The following is a 16371-nucleotide window of genomic DNA, read 5'->3' on the forward strand; positions in this document are numbered from 1 at the left end:
GATCTTCTGCTAAAAGAATCAATTATTTGATGCAGATGTATATTCATAATACACACAATTGTATGTCTGACAAGTCACAAATGATTTATAGAACTCAACATTAACAAAATAAAAAATGAAATTATACGTGTTTCTGAATGCCATTCTCTTGTATAAATCACAAGAAATAAAAATGAGACATTAACATTGGTTTCTTTCTCTCTCTATAATTTTTGCCTTTTTTTTTTTTTTTTTTTTTGTTTTTGCAAATGAAATTTATTTTTACAGAATCAAATAATTTTTAATTTCATTTTCATTATTTTGTTAGATGAAAGCTTCCAATCTATCCCATTGATTCTCCCCTTCACTGCCGAAAGTCTTAGTCTCTTAGGTATATTACCACCAATTGTCTAATTGAGTTTTCTTATGGTAACCCCATAAGAACAACTCCATCTCATACTGTTTATAATGGTAAATTCAAGGGTCGCAATGTATCTTTCGTCCTACTAACTAGGATGGATCATAAGTATGGTTGGATAAAAGATTCAAAATCTTTTCTTTATGATCATTTTCTGAGGGTTTACTGGACCTAATGGCAGACTGTTGTGGACTGAGAGAGTGAGCACTCGGTGACTATTTTGCTGGAAAAGAATTGCATGAGTCTAGGAATAAACATGTCATCCATTCTACTATTATTCCTATTGTTAGGATTGTCTGTGATTTTAAATCAAAAGGAAAACATTTTCACATTAGTGTCGATAGTTTGTATTGGACGGGAACCCTTGTAGTTGTTATATTTCGTGGGTTAGGAGGAGACCCTGGTTCAGTGGATGATGATTGTGGCTTAGAGAAAACACTGATGTCTGTTTTTGAAGGTTCCCTCCCTGATTGTTTGGTGAATTTCTTTACGTGCATTCGTGAAAAAATTTAAGTTTTCGTATTTTTAAAGTTTTATTTGCTTTTCATTTGGATTGTTAAAATTGTGTCTACTTAATCAGTACCAATACTGGCCGCTTGATTACTTGCTTCAAAACCAATATGCTCTTATGAGTTCCGAAGTAAGAGTTTGTTGGAGGACCTATGTTGTTAGACATGTATTGGAGGGACCTAGTAGAAAGTCAAACATGAAGGAGCTACGTCGACATTGGAGAATTCATGGAAAACGAACTCATGAGAGAAAAGTTGTCATTCCACAATGGCGGAATGCATTGCATTACACAATGGAGAAAAGTTGTCATTTTCAGAATGCCATTCTATTGTACAAAGGAATGTAATGTAGTTCGCCATTGTGGAATAACAACTTTTCTCCTATGAGTTCGTCTTCCATGAATTCTCCAATGTTTACGTAGCTCCTTCATGTTTGACTTTCTACTAGGTCCTTCTAACATAGGACCTCCAGCAAACTCTCACTTCGGAACTCATAAGAGCGTATTGGTTTTGAAGCAAGTAATCAAGCAAACGGTAATCGTACTAAATAAGTAGACACAATTTTAACAATCCAAATCAAAAGTAAATAAAAACTTCAAAAATACAAAACTTACATTTTTTTACAAATGCACGTAAAGAAATCCACCAAACAATCAAGGAGGGAACCTCCAAAAAGAGATATCAGCATTTTCTCCAAGCCAAAATCATCATCCACTGAACCAGGGTCTCCTCCTAACCTACAAAATATAACAACTACACGGTCATCGACACCAAAGTTAAAATGTTTTCCTTTTGATTTAAAATCACAGACAATCCTAACAATATCATGACAATAGGAATAATGGTAGAATGGATGACATGTTTATTCCTAGACTCATGCAATTCTTTTCCAGCAAAATAGTGACTGAGTGCTCACTCTCTCAGTGCACAACAGTCTGCCATTAGGTCCAGAAAAGTCACAGTAAACCCTAAGAGAATGATAATAAAGAAAAGATTTTGAATCTTTTATCCAACCATTCTTATGATCTATCATAGTTAGTAGGACGAAAGATACATTGCGACCCTTATAAATAGTATGAGATGGAGTCTTATGATCTATCCTAGTTAGTAGGACGAAAGATACATTGCGACCCTTATAAATAGTATGAGATGGAGTTTTTCTTGTGGAGTTACTATAAGAAAACTCAAAGGAGATTTCAAAAGAGATTTCAGAAATTTTCCAGAAAATGTAATCTCAAACGAGATTTCCCAAACAATTTTAAACTCAAAGGAGATTTCCCAAAAGAGATTGTGGAGTTACTATAGGAACATCCCAGAAATTTTCCAAAGGAGATTTCAAAAAATGTAACCTTTTTACTTTTTTGATTAGGGTTGAGTGCAGGTTGATCTAGGAAGAGAGAAGGGAGGGGAGGTGAAGAGAGTGGAGGAGAAGGAGACGTGGGTCGGGGAGGTGAAGAGGGAAGAGTGGATCGGAGAAGACATGGGATTTAGGGTTTGGGTTGGGGGTTGCAGGGAAGGGAAGGGGATTGGGTTTTAGGTTTTTTTATTTTTATTTTTAATAGAGTAAATTATTATAATTTAAATTCAAAAAAAAAATTTGACACATGGCACAAATTTGACGTCAGCTCTCAACGGATTAATGAATGGAAAATGTAACGAATATATTATATTAAAATAAAATAGTATTTGAGGTATGAAAATGAAATATTTTAAAGATGTTGTATAAGATTACAATAGATCTCAAACATGAGGTTGTAAAGTGTAATTTATCTTCTTTTTTCCTTTTGTTTTCTTTGTTTGCAGGAGAATGGGTCTGCTTTTGGACCGGGCTGAGCTCATAGGGGGCTTGTTTCTGGAATTGGCCAACCCCAAAGATATCAAACGTCCAATGAAACCTACATTGTAGATTTGTGATTCATCTAAACACCAACTAGATTAGCAAAGTCGATTATATAAAATGTGAAAGAGAAAGAAAAAAATTGTTTCTGGAATTGGCCAGCCCCAAAATATCAAACATTTAATGGAAACCTAGATGGTAGATTCATAATCATCTAAACACCTAATAGATTAGCAAAGTCGATTATATGAAATGTGAAAGAAAAAGAAAAAAATTGTTTATGGAATTGGCCAGCCCTAAAACAGCAAACATTAGATTCGTAATCATCTAAACACCAAATAGATTAGCAGAGTCGATTATATAAAATGTGAAAGAGAAGATTAGCAAAGTCGATTATATAAAATGTGAAAAGAGAAGATTAGCAAAGTCGATTATATAAAATGTGAAAGAAAAAGAAAAAAAATGTTTATGGAATTGGCCAGCCCTAAAACAGCAAACATTAGATTCGGAATCATCTAAACACCAAATAGATTAGCAGAGTCGATTATATAAAATGTGAAAGAGAAGATTAGCAAAGTCGATTATATAAAATGTGAAAAGAGAAGATTAGCAAAGTCGATTATATAAAATGTGAAAGAGAAGAAGAAAGAAAAGAGAATAACATAAGTAAAACACATATACCGCATATACCTATAAACAAATCCAAATAGTTTTGGATCTAATTGAAGGATTGAACAAATCCGAATAATTCTGGATCTAATTGAAGGATTGAAAAAGCCATATCCCTATAAACAAATCCAAATAATTTTGGATCTAATTGAAGGATTGAACAAAACCAAATAATTTTGGAACAAATTGAAGGATTGAAAAAGCAAATGCATACAAATTGAACAGAAAATACATTGAACACCCGTATGAGAGGTGTAGTCATATGCATAAAACACAACTACCTATAAAAAAATCCAAATAATTTTGGATCTAATTGAAGGATTGAAAAAGCAAATGCATACAAATTGATCAAAAAAACAAAAAAACATTGAAAAACCGTAACAAATACAAACAGATTAACACAGTCAATTACTTACAATTTAAAAAGAAAAGATAATAAAATTAAATCATGAAATTAGTACTAGCCAAATTTGATACAATAAATTCACATAATTTTGGATTTAATTGAATGATGGATATGGGGTTGAGATCTGAACTGAACCATACATCAGGCGATTTGATAGATGAAAAATTTTAGACCATAGGAAGGAAAGAAAAAAAATTTGAGAGAGAGATTGAGTTTTATGATTGTGAGCTAAAAAAGAAGGATTGAGTTTGATGTATGGTTTATATGGACAAAAAACGAAAGAATGAGGTTCTGGATAATGTCATGTGACACAACGTGAATGGTTGAAAATCTTATCGAATTATTGGCTAAACTATTATAAACAGATAGTAACACATGATGCGTCGAGATTGGTTGAAAATCTAATCGGAAATCTACCCACAAAATAGTACGTTCGGATAATAACACGTGGCGTGATAAGATTGGTTGAAAATCTGATCGAAATCTTGGCTAAATTATTGTAAACAGATACTAACACATGGCGCATTGGAATTTGTTGAAAATCTTATCGAAAATCCATCCACAAAATAGTACTTTCGGATAATGACACGTGGCGTGACAATATTAGTTAAAAATTATATTTGAAATAAAAACTAATTTTTTATTATTATTATTTTATAAAAAAATTAATAATATTTTAAATGGGCTGGGTGCTAGCGTATTTTGTAGGGATGAAAATCATTTGTGCAAGCGCATTTTTTAAAAGTGGAGATGTATTTGGCCAATTTACTGTTCATGGGGTCTATCATTGTTTACTGAATGAATTAAATAGGCTAAATGCCAGCGTATTTTTTGGGGATGAACTTACTCTAAGAAAGAGAATGGAATCAATAAAGAGAATTTTGAGGAGTGGCTGTTTCTGAACGCAATCTACCTTACCCACACACACCCTAGCCCTCTTTATAATTTATGAAATTTTAACGAAAAGCTCCTGATACTGTTCATTTTAACGAAAAACCATATTTTTATACTAAAAAGTCAATCTTGATATTATTCACTTTACCCTTTATTTTGTCCTTATCGTTAACACTCAAAGTTTTCAAGTCATTTTCATTAGTCTTCCTTATAATTTATACTAGCATATGGGCACACACAAAGTGTGTGAGAAAATTTTTTATTTTTATTTTTGAAATAGAATGAGAGAGGAAGAGAGTGATAGAAAATGTGGGGCTGCGAAATTATTTTTTATTTTTAGTTTTATTTTTATTTTTATTTTTAAATTAGATATATGTTAGGATTATACGTAGGTGAGATTTTGAAAAAAATGTAAAATTTGGTTGTGTGAAATTACATTTCTACCCCATATTTCTTTTTCATGTTTTGTTTTAATTCGAGGATTAAACTAATAATTTCATAGCGTTTTTGTTGACAATGAATGTTTTATTAATTAATAAAAATACAAATATCATTTAGCCTTGGTGGAAGACAGCACATCACCAAATTACACGTTAAACCCTACCACTCCTTCATCTATACCGTCTGTTCCGAGGTCAAATTGGGGGAGAGATCCCCTCCGATCTCTCCTATAAAAGCCACATAATCAATTAACCTGGATCTTTGAAATTTAATTTAACTGTTAAAAGTATCATAATTTTAAAGAGATTTAGAGTCATTGAATTAAATTTTAAGGGTTCAAATTAATTGATTATGTGGTTTTGTTGGGAGAGATCCGGAGGGATCTCTTCCCGTCAAATTGGGAATACGGATTGAATCTCCTGCCTCGCCTCCAATTGGAACGCGACACGTTTAAGCGCTCAATAAGGAATTTGAATGATAGATTGATGCGCGTCATCAGCCTCCCCTCCACGTGACTTTCAAAGTTCCACAAACTCGCAAAATCTTCTTGTTCCCATTTTACCCTGTCCACACCAAGCCCTTAATTTTCACACATTTTTTATTAACTTTTTGCCATTAGTTATCTTCAAATTATTTGATATGTTAAAATTAAGAATAATATTTAAAAATAAAGTAGCGTGTGAATGCTATCATTTATTTTATCTGTACGTCCAACTAAATAATATTATCCATCAAAATATCAAACAAGATGAAAAATAAATAAAATAAGATTTGTGTTATACCTTCACGTCCAATCTCGAACTTAATTGAGACGCCGGTAAATATTTCCTTCAGACTGTTGACAACTGTTATACCCTTGAGAAGAATAGAAGCCACCATACTTTGTCGGTGCTTGCCCCAAATAAGGGTCCGCTCTCTGCCCCCGCCGGATAAACCAAAACCATCTACAACTCCAAATCAGTCATCAAAATGGCCTTTTGTAGTTGCTATTGGAAACCAATTCGGCAATTCGTATAACCCACTTCACATCAGCCTTTCTTTTCCAATTGATTGGTGTTAGCGTTTAAAATTTAGAGGTCAACAAAAATCAATATAGTCAATCCTTGATGGGCTTGGGAAAAAGTTTAAATGATGGACAACAAGGTTTATTGACCAACTAAGTCTAAGTTTGTTTATTGATCAACTAAAAAACGTTTAGCTTGGCTTTTGGAATTAAACCAGCAATACAATATTCCCCACACATGTTGATCACAGTCTCCGTTCTCATGCATCAAACTTCATCTCTATATGCTTGTTCATTCCATGCATGATTCTCCATCCAAGTGCGTATTTACGGTGAATGTCATCTTTTAGCGTAGGGATCGGAGTACGTATTAAGACTTCTTTATTTCACTAATGACTTTCAGAGCAATGATATACCATTTATTTGTACTTTCATTTAGACAATCTGTCTAATAGAGGTATAGCCCGTCAATACATGTGGATCCTATCTCTACTAACAAAATGGTACAAAAAGTTGATATGAGTAGTTTTTGAGACTTTTAACTTCGAACTTGACTCTCTTTTTTCAAATTTTATCCTTGCGTACGTGTTTTTAGTTTTGGTATGAGCATGCATCCAATTGAAAGTAGTCTTATAGGAAACGGAAAAGGATCCTTGCCAAATCCTTTTCCTAGGGATTAAGGGGATCCCATGATCGTGACCATTCATCATGTGGTTAGTTTTCGTTAGGTACTATTTATATTTAATTTTGAATTTGAATTTTAAAATGATTTCTAACTGTACGATGTACGATAAACGGTCACGATCACGAGATTCTTAGAATTCCTAAGAAAACAATCCGGCGGGGATCTTTTTCCACAGAAAACCTTGCTTTGCCTTCAAATTAATTATTTTCATTCGCGATGAAATTTTTGTTAGACAACATTGAGATAAGGCAAAAGTAGTCATAATACTGCAGACATCAAATTTTCGAGCTTCGCAAACAAATTAAATTTTTTATTCACAAAGGGCTTACGTTGCATACATCACGGGTCCTGTTAAATTGCACACATAGCATGCGACCCTCAAAGTCTGACGAGTTATCAAGAATGACAAATGTCGATATCTGGCAAACAAATCACAATTAAGTACAAACGGGACAAAATAACCCTAATTTGATCAAATTAATTCTAGGCAAAGAATAAACCATATCCAATTTTTTGCGTATAAATACTAGGCACTCATTCATAAGTGAAGGAGGGGAAAGGAAGCAAGTCCACACACATACATCCTCACACTCAGACGTTCAAACTCCCAAACACTCTACACACTCAAGAAACTCAGAAAGCTCTCTGCATTTGTCACCATACTTGCAAAGAACCATCAAGCACCACTACACATGCCAGTTCCTCTTTCGCCACAAGCCAAACTCTTGCGGCGTTCATTGGTTTAGAACACTCATAAAACTCTTTGCATTCCTCGCCATACCCATGAAGAACCATCAAACACCACTAAATGTGTCGGGTCATCCATCACCACAAGCTAAATCCTTGCATCATTCGTAGGTTCGAGATCAAGTCACTGCGACCATTGGATCAACATCTCTACCCATACAACCGCAGATCAAATTAGAGTATTAAAAATTTGTATCGCATATTGCAAACCTAAACTTTCATTAATACAAAATTTATTTTGTCACGTATTCTTTTTTATTTGTTGCATAAATTTGTGTTTACAAATACATTGATCTTTCCACATGTTGTGAGCAAAAGTTTGTTATATTGGCAGCAAATAAATCAGACACAAAACTTATCCCTTCGACCTTGGCAGGTTTGGGAAATGGGGATCAGACAAATTAGAGAAAACACAGATAGGGTGACAACAGTTGTCAACAAAGTTCATTCTTTCACCTTTTTTTCTTGTACAACAACTGAAGAGAAACAAACAGCCAATAAGTGCAAGTGCAAGAATGCAAAAGCGGATGGATCAATGGTCATTAAGCAATGGAATTGTGTGAAAATACAATCTTGAAGTTTCACCTGACAAATCCTTCCTGAACATAAACCGACGCCATGGAAATGGCATTTGACTTTGAAATTGATATAAAACTAACTACATAATGGGAATCGTGGAGTCCAGACAGACACTTTGTGTTTGTTTTTTTATCTCTGCAAGGACTTGTAGAGAACCACTGTAACATACTTCGCTATAAACCTCTCTGTTGTCCCGAGTGCCACCACAGATGGTCCACTCTTCCCTCTCTGCATGTAAAGATGATTGAGTACCACATGTTGAGGTCTCGACAAAGGAGGCGGCATCTCCATGTAAGATGAAGGTGCATTCAGCAGTGTCATTTGTAGGTGTGGAGGAACCAATGGGGGCTCCTTCGCGAAATCTTCAGATCCAAGCTGCAGGTTGTTATAACTTGAGTCTGGCGACTGGGGAGGTTCAAAACCAGAAATGCTTCCGATGTCTTCTGGGACGTAATCCTGCAGAAGAATCCAACAATATCAATCAGCTTATCGGACTCACACATCCAAGCCCAGTTTTCAAACAATTCTATACACTCGTACTTAAAACCAAAGGTCAAGACTCAGGCAACCCAGAAAATACGACGCATTCTGTTGCATGTTACATGTATCCATTATGCCATTATAGAGAATTACAACTGACGGCACTAATTTAGAAAAATATATAAGAAAAGTTTAACACAACCTATTGATTAAAAATCCTCATACAAATGTGCAATTTCAATAATCTCTCATACACACACATACGAAAAAAAGTGCTAAATTTACATCAACTGAAATGTCATTTTAGTCTGATCCATAAACTCACGCTCTTTTCCAACATTAAAACAATAACAAAATTATCATTTAGAGCACTTCTTTTTTAATCGTGGCATATAAATTTCTAATCGTCCCCAGGTTTGACTCAAAGTAGAGCGGTGCACAGAAAGAAGTTTTAATCAGCTGTAATTTGATCCTTCTCTTATTAGTACTATATACAATAACTTTAATTGCCCACTCTCTATGTAATATCCAAACCAACACATGAAAGAAGGGGATCGTTACAGCTCACTGGAAAAGACAAAGGCTCCCTGAACAGGACCTTATGAAATATCATTTAGTTTTTTAACAGAGACTTAGTCTTCCCCATCTCGATTAGGGTTGAATATAGGTTTCGGGAGGTTTTCACAATTTGGTAGGAGTCATACTAGATATAGGGAATCCCTGGTTTTTGTCTTGTATCAACGTGTTTCAAGTTAGAGGCTGACCTTAAGTCCAACCTGATCTACTTAATTGGGCTCAATGCAAATTTCTCTTTTGCAGACAGCTTTGCACGGGCTTAAAAACAGAAATTTGGATAGAGAGCTTTATGAACAGAAATTAGATATGCAATGGAGGTGAAAAAACAGTCTACCTAAAATGTAAACATGAATTTAACAGCTAAGCATGGTGAAGGTATTAAATACTGACGCTTTCAAAACACATATATAACAACACAATAATGTTACTGAAGAAATTAGACTCTAATGACAGACAACTTGAATGGTACGTATAAAAGGAAAGCTTATATGTATGGACTATGGACTATTGAATATGAAATATCGGTTGCATGAATACGAGAAATATCATCAACACAATATAACTGTTATTCCCTAGTCCACACAGTCGACTATCATCATTGAATAGTTAACGGAAATCAAAATCATGAAAAGTAGGACTTACATAAACAGAATTAAGTTCAGACTGGAACAAAAAGCATAAACAGTATTAAGCTAAAAAAGGATATCCAGCATAAACAGTATTAAGCTAAAAAAGGATATCCAAATGCTTTAACAAATTCGGATGAATACAGTTCCTGAATGATGATATTATAATAAACACCAAACAATCCCCTGTTCAATCCTAAAAGAAGGTTATACTACTTTCAGGTTGGGATTATAAACAGTTATGAGCTACTGTAATGGGATTGTCACACTCATTCAAAACATGTATCAACCTAAGAAGAGATGACAATCATTACCTGCAAGTCCAAAAGGTTGTAAGAATTGCCAGCATCATCTTGGGTCAAGGGCAAGTCAGGAGAACATCTCCACTGCCCATCAACAATAAACCTATATTGGTAAACACCGGATGGCAGTACCTTCATAATAGTGAAGTCCTTCCCTGATCTCTGCAAGGCCAATCTGAAAAACAAGATAGAATAAAGAACTTAGGCAAGAGTTCACATAATGCAAACTATATTCATAATCTAGAATACTTATTATTCTTTCTTTTATTTTCAGGAACCTTGTCTTCCAATTATCCCATGATCCCTCCACAGCTACATCCTTCCCACCATAGCTCCATGTAATCATAGTTGGAATTCCTTGCTCACAGCACATGTCTTCAAACCCTGACGTTTGCATCCACGAGCTGTTTGGAATTTGTATCTCATCTGGTCTTTGTAAGGGGACAACAGGGACCTGGAAAAAGAAGATGATAATAATAATTGAACAAGAGGAAGAAACTTATGGATCGCTGTAGATCAAAAAATATGAAAATACATCAGCTTGGGTAACTGGCAAGGCTACAAGCAAGGAAAACGTTTTCAGGGAGTTGACTGAGCTTATCATATATACTTGAGCAGAAGGCAGATTACCAATGGGTTGGTGCACAATGGTATTTCTAAAGGATCTTAGCATTAAAACTTTAAGTGTTTGTATTGCACCAAGAGACAGATTCATGTAAAACTGATATCCCAATTTCAGAATTGGAGGAGGAGGAGGAAGGATGTCGGAATCAAAGTTTACTACTTGGTTTCGCTCAATGTCTCCCAACGATTGACCACTCATTTTTCAGTTTCTGCCCCTACAACGATCCGAAATTCAGACCCTCAAGGAGAACCACAAGTCAAATCTCTGTTTTTGGTAATACAATGATCCAAAATACAGACTAGAAATTGTACGATTTGGCCGCCTCTCAGCAAGATATCAATAAAAAGGAAAGAACAATTGCACAGCATAATTCACACAAGCAATTCTAAGCTGAATCATAAAGGCCCCCAATTCTACGAAAAAAGCAATTCGATGGCAGTTGGGTTAAATCTGAATCTCCGTGGAAAAATTAAGAAAAGCAAAAAACCTTGAAAACAAGTGACATGAGGAAACAGATGAGGAGAGAAAAAAGGAACTGACTTGGGGAGTGAACATCAAAGGGGAGTGAGTGGCCCTAGGGCTATGAGGAGGCGATTGACCCATCAACTCAGCGGACCCATCAACAAGACGGGCGCCGTGGGCAGGGCCCTCCTGCAAGCTGCCGGCGGCACCGCTATCTTCCTCGGCCGCTGAGGGGCTTCCATCCTCATCTTCTCTCCCATTCACATTCCCCATCCCGATTGCTTGGATATGACCTCCGCTAGCAACAAGCACCAACCGACGAGAACGAAATTACTGATGCATAATAATACCCACTTTGCAGAATTGGAATCCAATCTCATATGATGAAACCTTAAATCCCACAAAGTTCACAAATTTGATTGATTGGGCGTCAAAACTCTAAAAAAGAGCCCCACAAAGACAACTCCGTTGTTATATATAATATAGAGAGAGAACGAGAGAGAAGGAAGGGGAAGGGAAGAGAGGAGAAAGAGGGGGGAGAGAGAGAGAGATTATTAGATTATTAGATTATCAGCAACAACAAACACAAAGGGAAGGGTGGGGGTGGGGCAGGGCGGGCAGATGGAAAAGAAGAAAAGTGAAAAAACGAAGGGAATGGAAATTAATTGATTGATGAGTAATGGTAATGGTAAAGGTAAATTGGTATAATGAAAGAAGCAGTAATAATCTCCGATGAGTTTGGAAGATGGAATGCTACTCCAATCATGTTGTTGGTTTAATGAGGGAAATGTTTTTCACGTCATCATATATATTTTTACAAACTCCTTTTAATAAGGGACAAATCAATTTATTAGATTGTTAATGCTCATTAAGATCTATTTAGTTGATTTTTTCCCTTATGCCATCATCATCATTGTCATTCTCCTCTTTGTATTATGTTTATATCAAATTAAACAGATTTTAACGGTTATACATTAACAACTCAATGAGTTCCTTTATCACTTTTACATTCACTTCCCACAACACTTTGAGTTGACGACACTCTTTAATCATCAAACTGTTCTATAAAATCAACAAATAATTTTGTTTTGGTTTTCATTTTGGGTTTTTTTTTTTTTTTTTTTTGGGTAAAGTGGGTTTCTTTCCTTTGAGTTTGGGGAATGGACTTTTCTTTTCCATTAGATTAAAATTACCAATGCATATATGTAGAAATAAAATTGTTGCTCAGAAGTAAAAACAAAAAGGACGCAAATGTGAATAAAATCACTTGATTAGGATAACATAATCATTCACTTTCACTTTGAGTTTGAATATCGTTGATCAGAATAATTTTGAATATTACCTCTTGAAAGTTAAAGAACGAATATAGAGTTCGTGTCTTAGTTAAAAAAAATAGAAGTGAGAGAGAGCGTGTTGGGCTGGGTTAGGTTGGGCTTTTTGACATAGATTAACTAGGCTCCAAAGGGTCACATAGGATAGGTCCAATCACCGCCGGTGGGCCTATCTCGTCGTCCCCTAATTTCTAGACAAGAGGCCTCCACCTCGTAAAGCAACCTGAAAATCGGGAAAAGTGGCGTGCGGCATTCGAACAAACCGATAGCGAACTAGAGCGGCAGCCTCGCGAGTCTGCTTTGTTTCATCGTATGTTCTGTCCCTTCTCCACTTCAATTCACTGTTTATGCTCTTTCTTGTTTTATTCTCTGGATTTTGATTGCTGGTTATGGTTCAAATCATTTGCTGTGTTTAAAATTGAAATGCTGTTGGGCTTTGTCGTCCCCATACTTTTCCGTTTTCTTTGATAAAAGCAGTCTACTTTTAACTAATCAAGTTCTAGGAAGGATTAATAATGCAAAGTAGCGTTTGGATTTGTAGTAAAACATCAGGCGGATTTGAGTTAGTGTTCAAAGTCCTGCAATTAAAGTTTCATAGCCCAGACGTACTTTCTCAGAGACAGAAATCTAAAGCTAGAAGCTTGTGGCTTAAGAGTATTTATTCTGCACGTAGGTCCCGAGTTCGATTCTCCCACCCCCAATTCTACATTCCTTAATCCTTACATGTTGATGTCTCAAATTGTCACAATCTTGATGCTTTCTGCATTTCAATTTCAGATATTTTCAACATGCAAAGCATTAGGAATTCCATCTTGTGGCATGTGAGGGTAGGGAGTTCAGCCGACAAATGTTTGCCCACCGAGAGAGGACATCTGATCAAATCTCTGAGCCGCCACATGTGTGCAGCAGCAGGTGCCGGCGCTGATCAAATAAAGGACCGAGTTATTAAATTGGTGAAGAAATTTGACAAAATTGATGCATCTAAGGTAGTCATCTTATTTCATTCCTACTGTTTTTGTTCAATTGGTTTCTCTGTCATTAGAGGACATCATGTTAAGTGGTTATTAAATTTGATCCCTCTCTACAGGTTACTGAAACAGCTGATTTCCAAAAGGACTTAAGCCTGGATAGTTTAGACAGGGTGGAGCTCGTAATGGCGTTTGAGGAAGAATTCTCCATTGAAATCCCTGAAGAGAAAGCCGATAAGTTGACCTGCTGTGCTGATGTTGCAAGATACATTACTTCTGGAGCTGAGCAGAAGTGTGTTTAGTCCTGCCTAATTCCCATTTCGGATATGATTTCTGTATTCAAAATGTCTTTTGGGATTTTCACATGACATTAATTAGCCTTATTTTAAGGCTATAAAAATGTAGGTAAAACCTTGAGACTGATTAAGATCACACCTCTCAATTCGTATATCTTATATCATATCATATTCATCTCCCGAAGCATTTACATACATGATATCTGTCATTATGCTAGTACTGCACATCCGATGAGTAGAATTGGTTCAAACCCCTGCATCTCAGTGTTGCTATACTTCCTCTTTTTGTTATTTTTAAGTGGATGAATCTGTCTTCGCACTTTTCCTATAAACGTATATACATATCAGTACGATGAGTTCAAACCCTTGCATCTCAATGCCGTGACTGCAGCGCCATCCAGGATCCCAGTCTAATATGCAATGGATCTGTATGATCATATCTGATTGTTGCTTGCTTCCTCAACGCATGCTTGTGAAGGTTTAGAGGTCAAATGCTGGAACCTTATCCTTCCGGCGGTGTAGGTTCGGATGCCATTACCAACCGACGATAGTTTGAGTCCCTTGTGCCTCCTGACAGAAGCTGGTCGGCATTGTGCGTTCTTTGGTATCCCAAGTACTCTAACACAACATGTTTTGTCCAAGTTGGGAATTGCATGTAGATTGGAAGGAAGATCAATCATGAACTCCCCGAATTCATCTGTGACGCTTTGTGCCAAACTGGATTTTCTTCTTCTCCCACTAACACGGCAATTGACAGACACCAAAGCACCTGTAGATTTTGACCAATGATATTGCAGTTAATAGGAAAAGGAATATTAGAATTAATTGAAATTGTAAATTAAATTATCATAACATGACTTAATTACATGATTCTATCTCATTGAGCCAAGTATAGCGCTTTCACTTTTTTTTTTTTTTTTTTTTGAGCTGAATGGTTGTTTTCGATACAATTATATCCCCGAATTAAAAAAAATACCATAAAATGTGTAAAGCAACGTTTTTGCTTTTCATCTAAGTCAAATAAAGTTTAGCTTAATTAGCGTTATAAAGTTGATCGTGAATTTCTTTCTGTAAGGTCCATATGTAGTTGTTGGATGACAGTATCTAGTACTGGTAGAATTTGTACAAGAGTGTGTGTGTGTGTCTATATATATTATATAGGGTATTTTGTCCCTAGAGAGATCCATTAACTATGTTATATGTCCAAATCAATTAGGAGAAGGAGAGGATTTTCACTTGCCCAACGTGAACATCAAAATGTCAGGTGATTGCTTTAAAGAGCAGTTATTCGCAGGGGAGAGAGAGAGAGAGAGAGAGAGAGAGAGAGAGAGAGAGAGAGAGAGAGAGAGAGAGAGAGAGAGAGAGAGAGAGAGAGACAGCGTGTGTGTGTATATTGAGAAAATCTTCATCAAAACATAACGAAGGTGGTGGCTACATATATAATATCGTGTTTGATGGGAAGAACTCTTGGGAGACCTCTTAATTCAAATTTTAGTTTCATAATCCTATCCTATATCAAGTTGAACTCGGATCCATTTTAGTTCAAACCCGCCAGATTTTACTATAAACTTTTTCCTGTAACTCATTCTTAATTCATAACCCTAAAGTTTAAACTCACAAACATATAAATTATTGACACGCTGAACTTGGATTCCTCTGCTTATGTGATTAATCTAAGATTATGAACTAATAAGGATATATCTAAGGAAAAATTAAAGGACGAAAAGGGAGCTGTACTCGCTAGTCTAAATTGTTGCCATGTATATAGCTGGTGATATATAATGAGTGTATGAAGTTTAACAATAAACAGTTAATATTTGTCACACAATGGAAGAGACAAAAACAACAGCACGTGAGCACGTACGCAATTAGCTGCATGACGTAGGAAATTAATCTATATATGCTGGAAACATTTATATTTAGATTCGTATGTAGATATATAGAGCTATCAGGATTGTTAAGCATGATTCAAGTATATAATTAAGATACAAACCTGATAGAGGCCATGCATGACGATGAAGCTGATGATCACGATCAGTTTGATCAGAATGCAAACTATTCAAATTATTACGATTAATACAAGCCTGCTCGCAATGGACTGAGCCTGTAATAAGGACGGTGGAAAGCTTTTCTTCTCCATATCCAGCAACCTGCATCATATCTTCTTGGCTGGACATGAGCTGCTCTAACAGGTCGTTATTCATTTCATCACTAATATCCTCCATCGCGGTTGAAATTGATCGCGTTATGAGGCTGCTGCCGATGATCAACAAGTTGAATAAAATGATGTAGCTCATCTTGACAAGCTTGTTGCAGCCGCAAATATTGTAGTGGCTCATCTTCTTTGTGTTTCCTTTACGTGAGTTGATCATCAGCCCTCCTCCCTTGGTTTTAGTTTTATAGATAGCTAATGCCCTCGCATTGGTCGCACTTAAATTCCACATAATGCCCTCAATAGCTGGTTTATATTACGTACCTTCGCAGTCCTTGTCTCCTACCTACATCCTGATAGAGTTACCCTTTTGCCCTCTAAATAGG

At 35.9% G+C, this 16371-nt stretch overlaps 3 protein-coding genes across 4 annotated transcripts; 1 reads left to right on the top strand and 2 right to left on the bottom strand.

Moving 5' to 3' along the window:
- Window positions 1-8104: 8104 nt before the first annotated feature.
- Window positions 8105-11912, bottom strand: LOC137728802 (SNF1-related protein kinase regulatory subunit beta-2). The gene is made up of 4 exons (XM_068467574.2): window positions 11317-11912; window positions 10430-10605; window positions 10164-10326; window positions 8105-8623 (listed from the first exon to the last, which is right to left on the bottom strand). Exons 1-4 carry the CDS (start codon window positions 11509-11511, stop codon window positions 8297-8299), a joined length of 861 nt encoding a protein of 286 aa, XP_068323675.1. The 5' UTR covers window positions 11512-11912; the 3' UTR covers window positions 8105-8296.
- An 841-nt stretch (window positions 11913-12753) lies between these two features.
- Window positions 12754-14011, top strand: MTACP3 (mitochondrial acyl carrier protein 3). 2 transcript variants are annotated; one of them, XM_068468872.2, is made up of 3 exons: window positions 12754-12879; window positions 13347-13555; window positions 13657-14011. In XM_068468872.2, the coding sequence occupies exons 2-3, from the start codon at window positions 13358-13360 to the stop codon at window positions 13837-13839; spliced, it is 381 nt and encodes a 126-aa protein (XP_068324973.1). In that variant the 5' UTR covers window positions 12754-12879; window positions 13347-13357; the 3' UTR covers window positions 13840-14011. The 2 variants fall into 2 exon arrangements, with proteins under 2 accessions (XP_068324973.1, XP_068324972.2); XM_068468871.2 differs by lacking the exon at window positions 12754-12879 and adding an exon at window positions 13114-13238.
- On the bottom strand, window positions 13958-16220 carry LOC137729827 (Pollen Ole e 1 allergen and extensin family protein). The gene is made up of 2 exons (XM_068468870.2): window positions 15827-16220; window positions 13958-14602 (listed from the first exon to the last, which is right to left on the bottom strand). Exons 1-2 carry the CDS (start codon window positions 16203-16205, stop codon window positions 14268-14270), a joined length of 714 nt encoding a protein of 237 aa, XP_068324971.2. The 5' UTR covers window positions 16206-16220; the 3' UTR covers window positions 13958-14267.
- Window positions 16221-16371: the final 151 nt, after the last annotated feature.

Source organism: Pyrus communis, chromosome 10 (genome assembly GCF_041283825.1).
Source record: "Pyrus communis isolate YQ-2024b chromosome 10, ASM4128382v1, whole genome shotgun sequence".
Classification (NCBI taxonomy): Eukaryota; Viridiplantae; Streptophyta; class Magnoliopsida; order Rosales; family Rosaceae; genus Pyrus; species Pyrus communis.

What these genes read in the sequence shown, in the direction of transcription:
- LOC137728802 (XM_068467574.2), bottom strand. Translation starts at nt 11,511, where the DNA reads ATGGGGAATGTGAATGGGAGAGAAGATGAGGATGGAAGCCCCTCAGCG. An exon ending in TGGGATAATTGGAAGACAAG is followed by an intron (nt 10,327 to 10,429) that starts GTTCCTGAAAAT and finishes CTTGTTTTTCAG; the next exon opens with ATTGGCCTTGCAGAGATCAG. An exon ending in ACAACCTTTTGGACTTGCAG is followed by an intron (nt 8,624 to 10,163) that starts GTAATGATTGTC and finishes ATTCTTCTGCAG; the next exon opens with GATTACGTCCCAGAAGACAT.
- MTACP3 (XM_068468872.2), top strand. Translation starts at nt 13,358, where the DNA reads ATGCAAAGCATTAGGAATTCCATCTTGTGGCATGTGAGGGTAGGGAGT. An exon ending in ACAAAATTGATGCATCTAAG is followed by an intron (nt 13,556 to 13,656) that starts GTAGTCATCTTA and finishes CCCTCTCTACAG; the next exon opens with GTTACTGAAACAGCTGATTT.
- LOC137729827 (XM_068468870.2), bottom strand. Translation starts at nt 16,205, where the DNA reads ATGATCAACTCACGTAAAGGAAACACAAAGAAGATGAGCCACTACAAT. An exon ending in TCATGCATGGCCTCTATCAG is followed by an intron (nt 14,603 to 15,826) that starts GTTTGTATCTTA and finishes CAAAATCTACAG; the next exon opens with GTGCTTTGGTGTCTGTCAAT.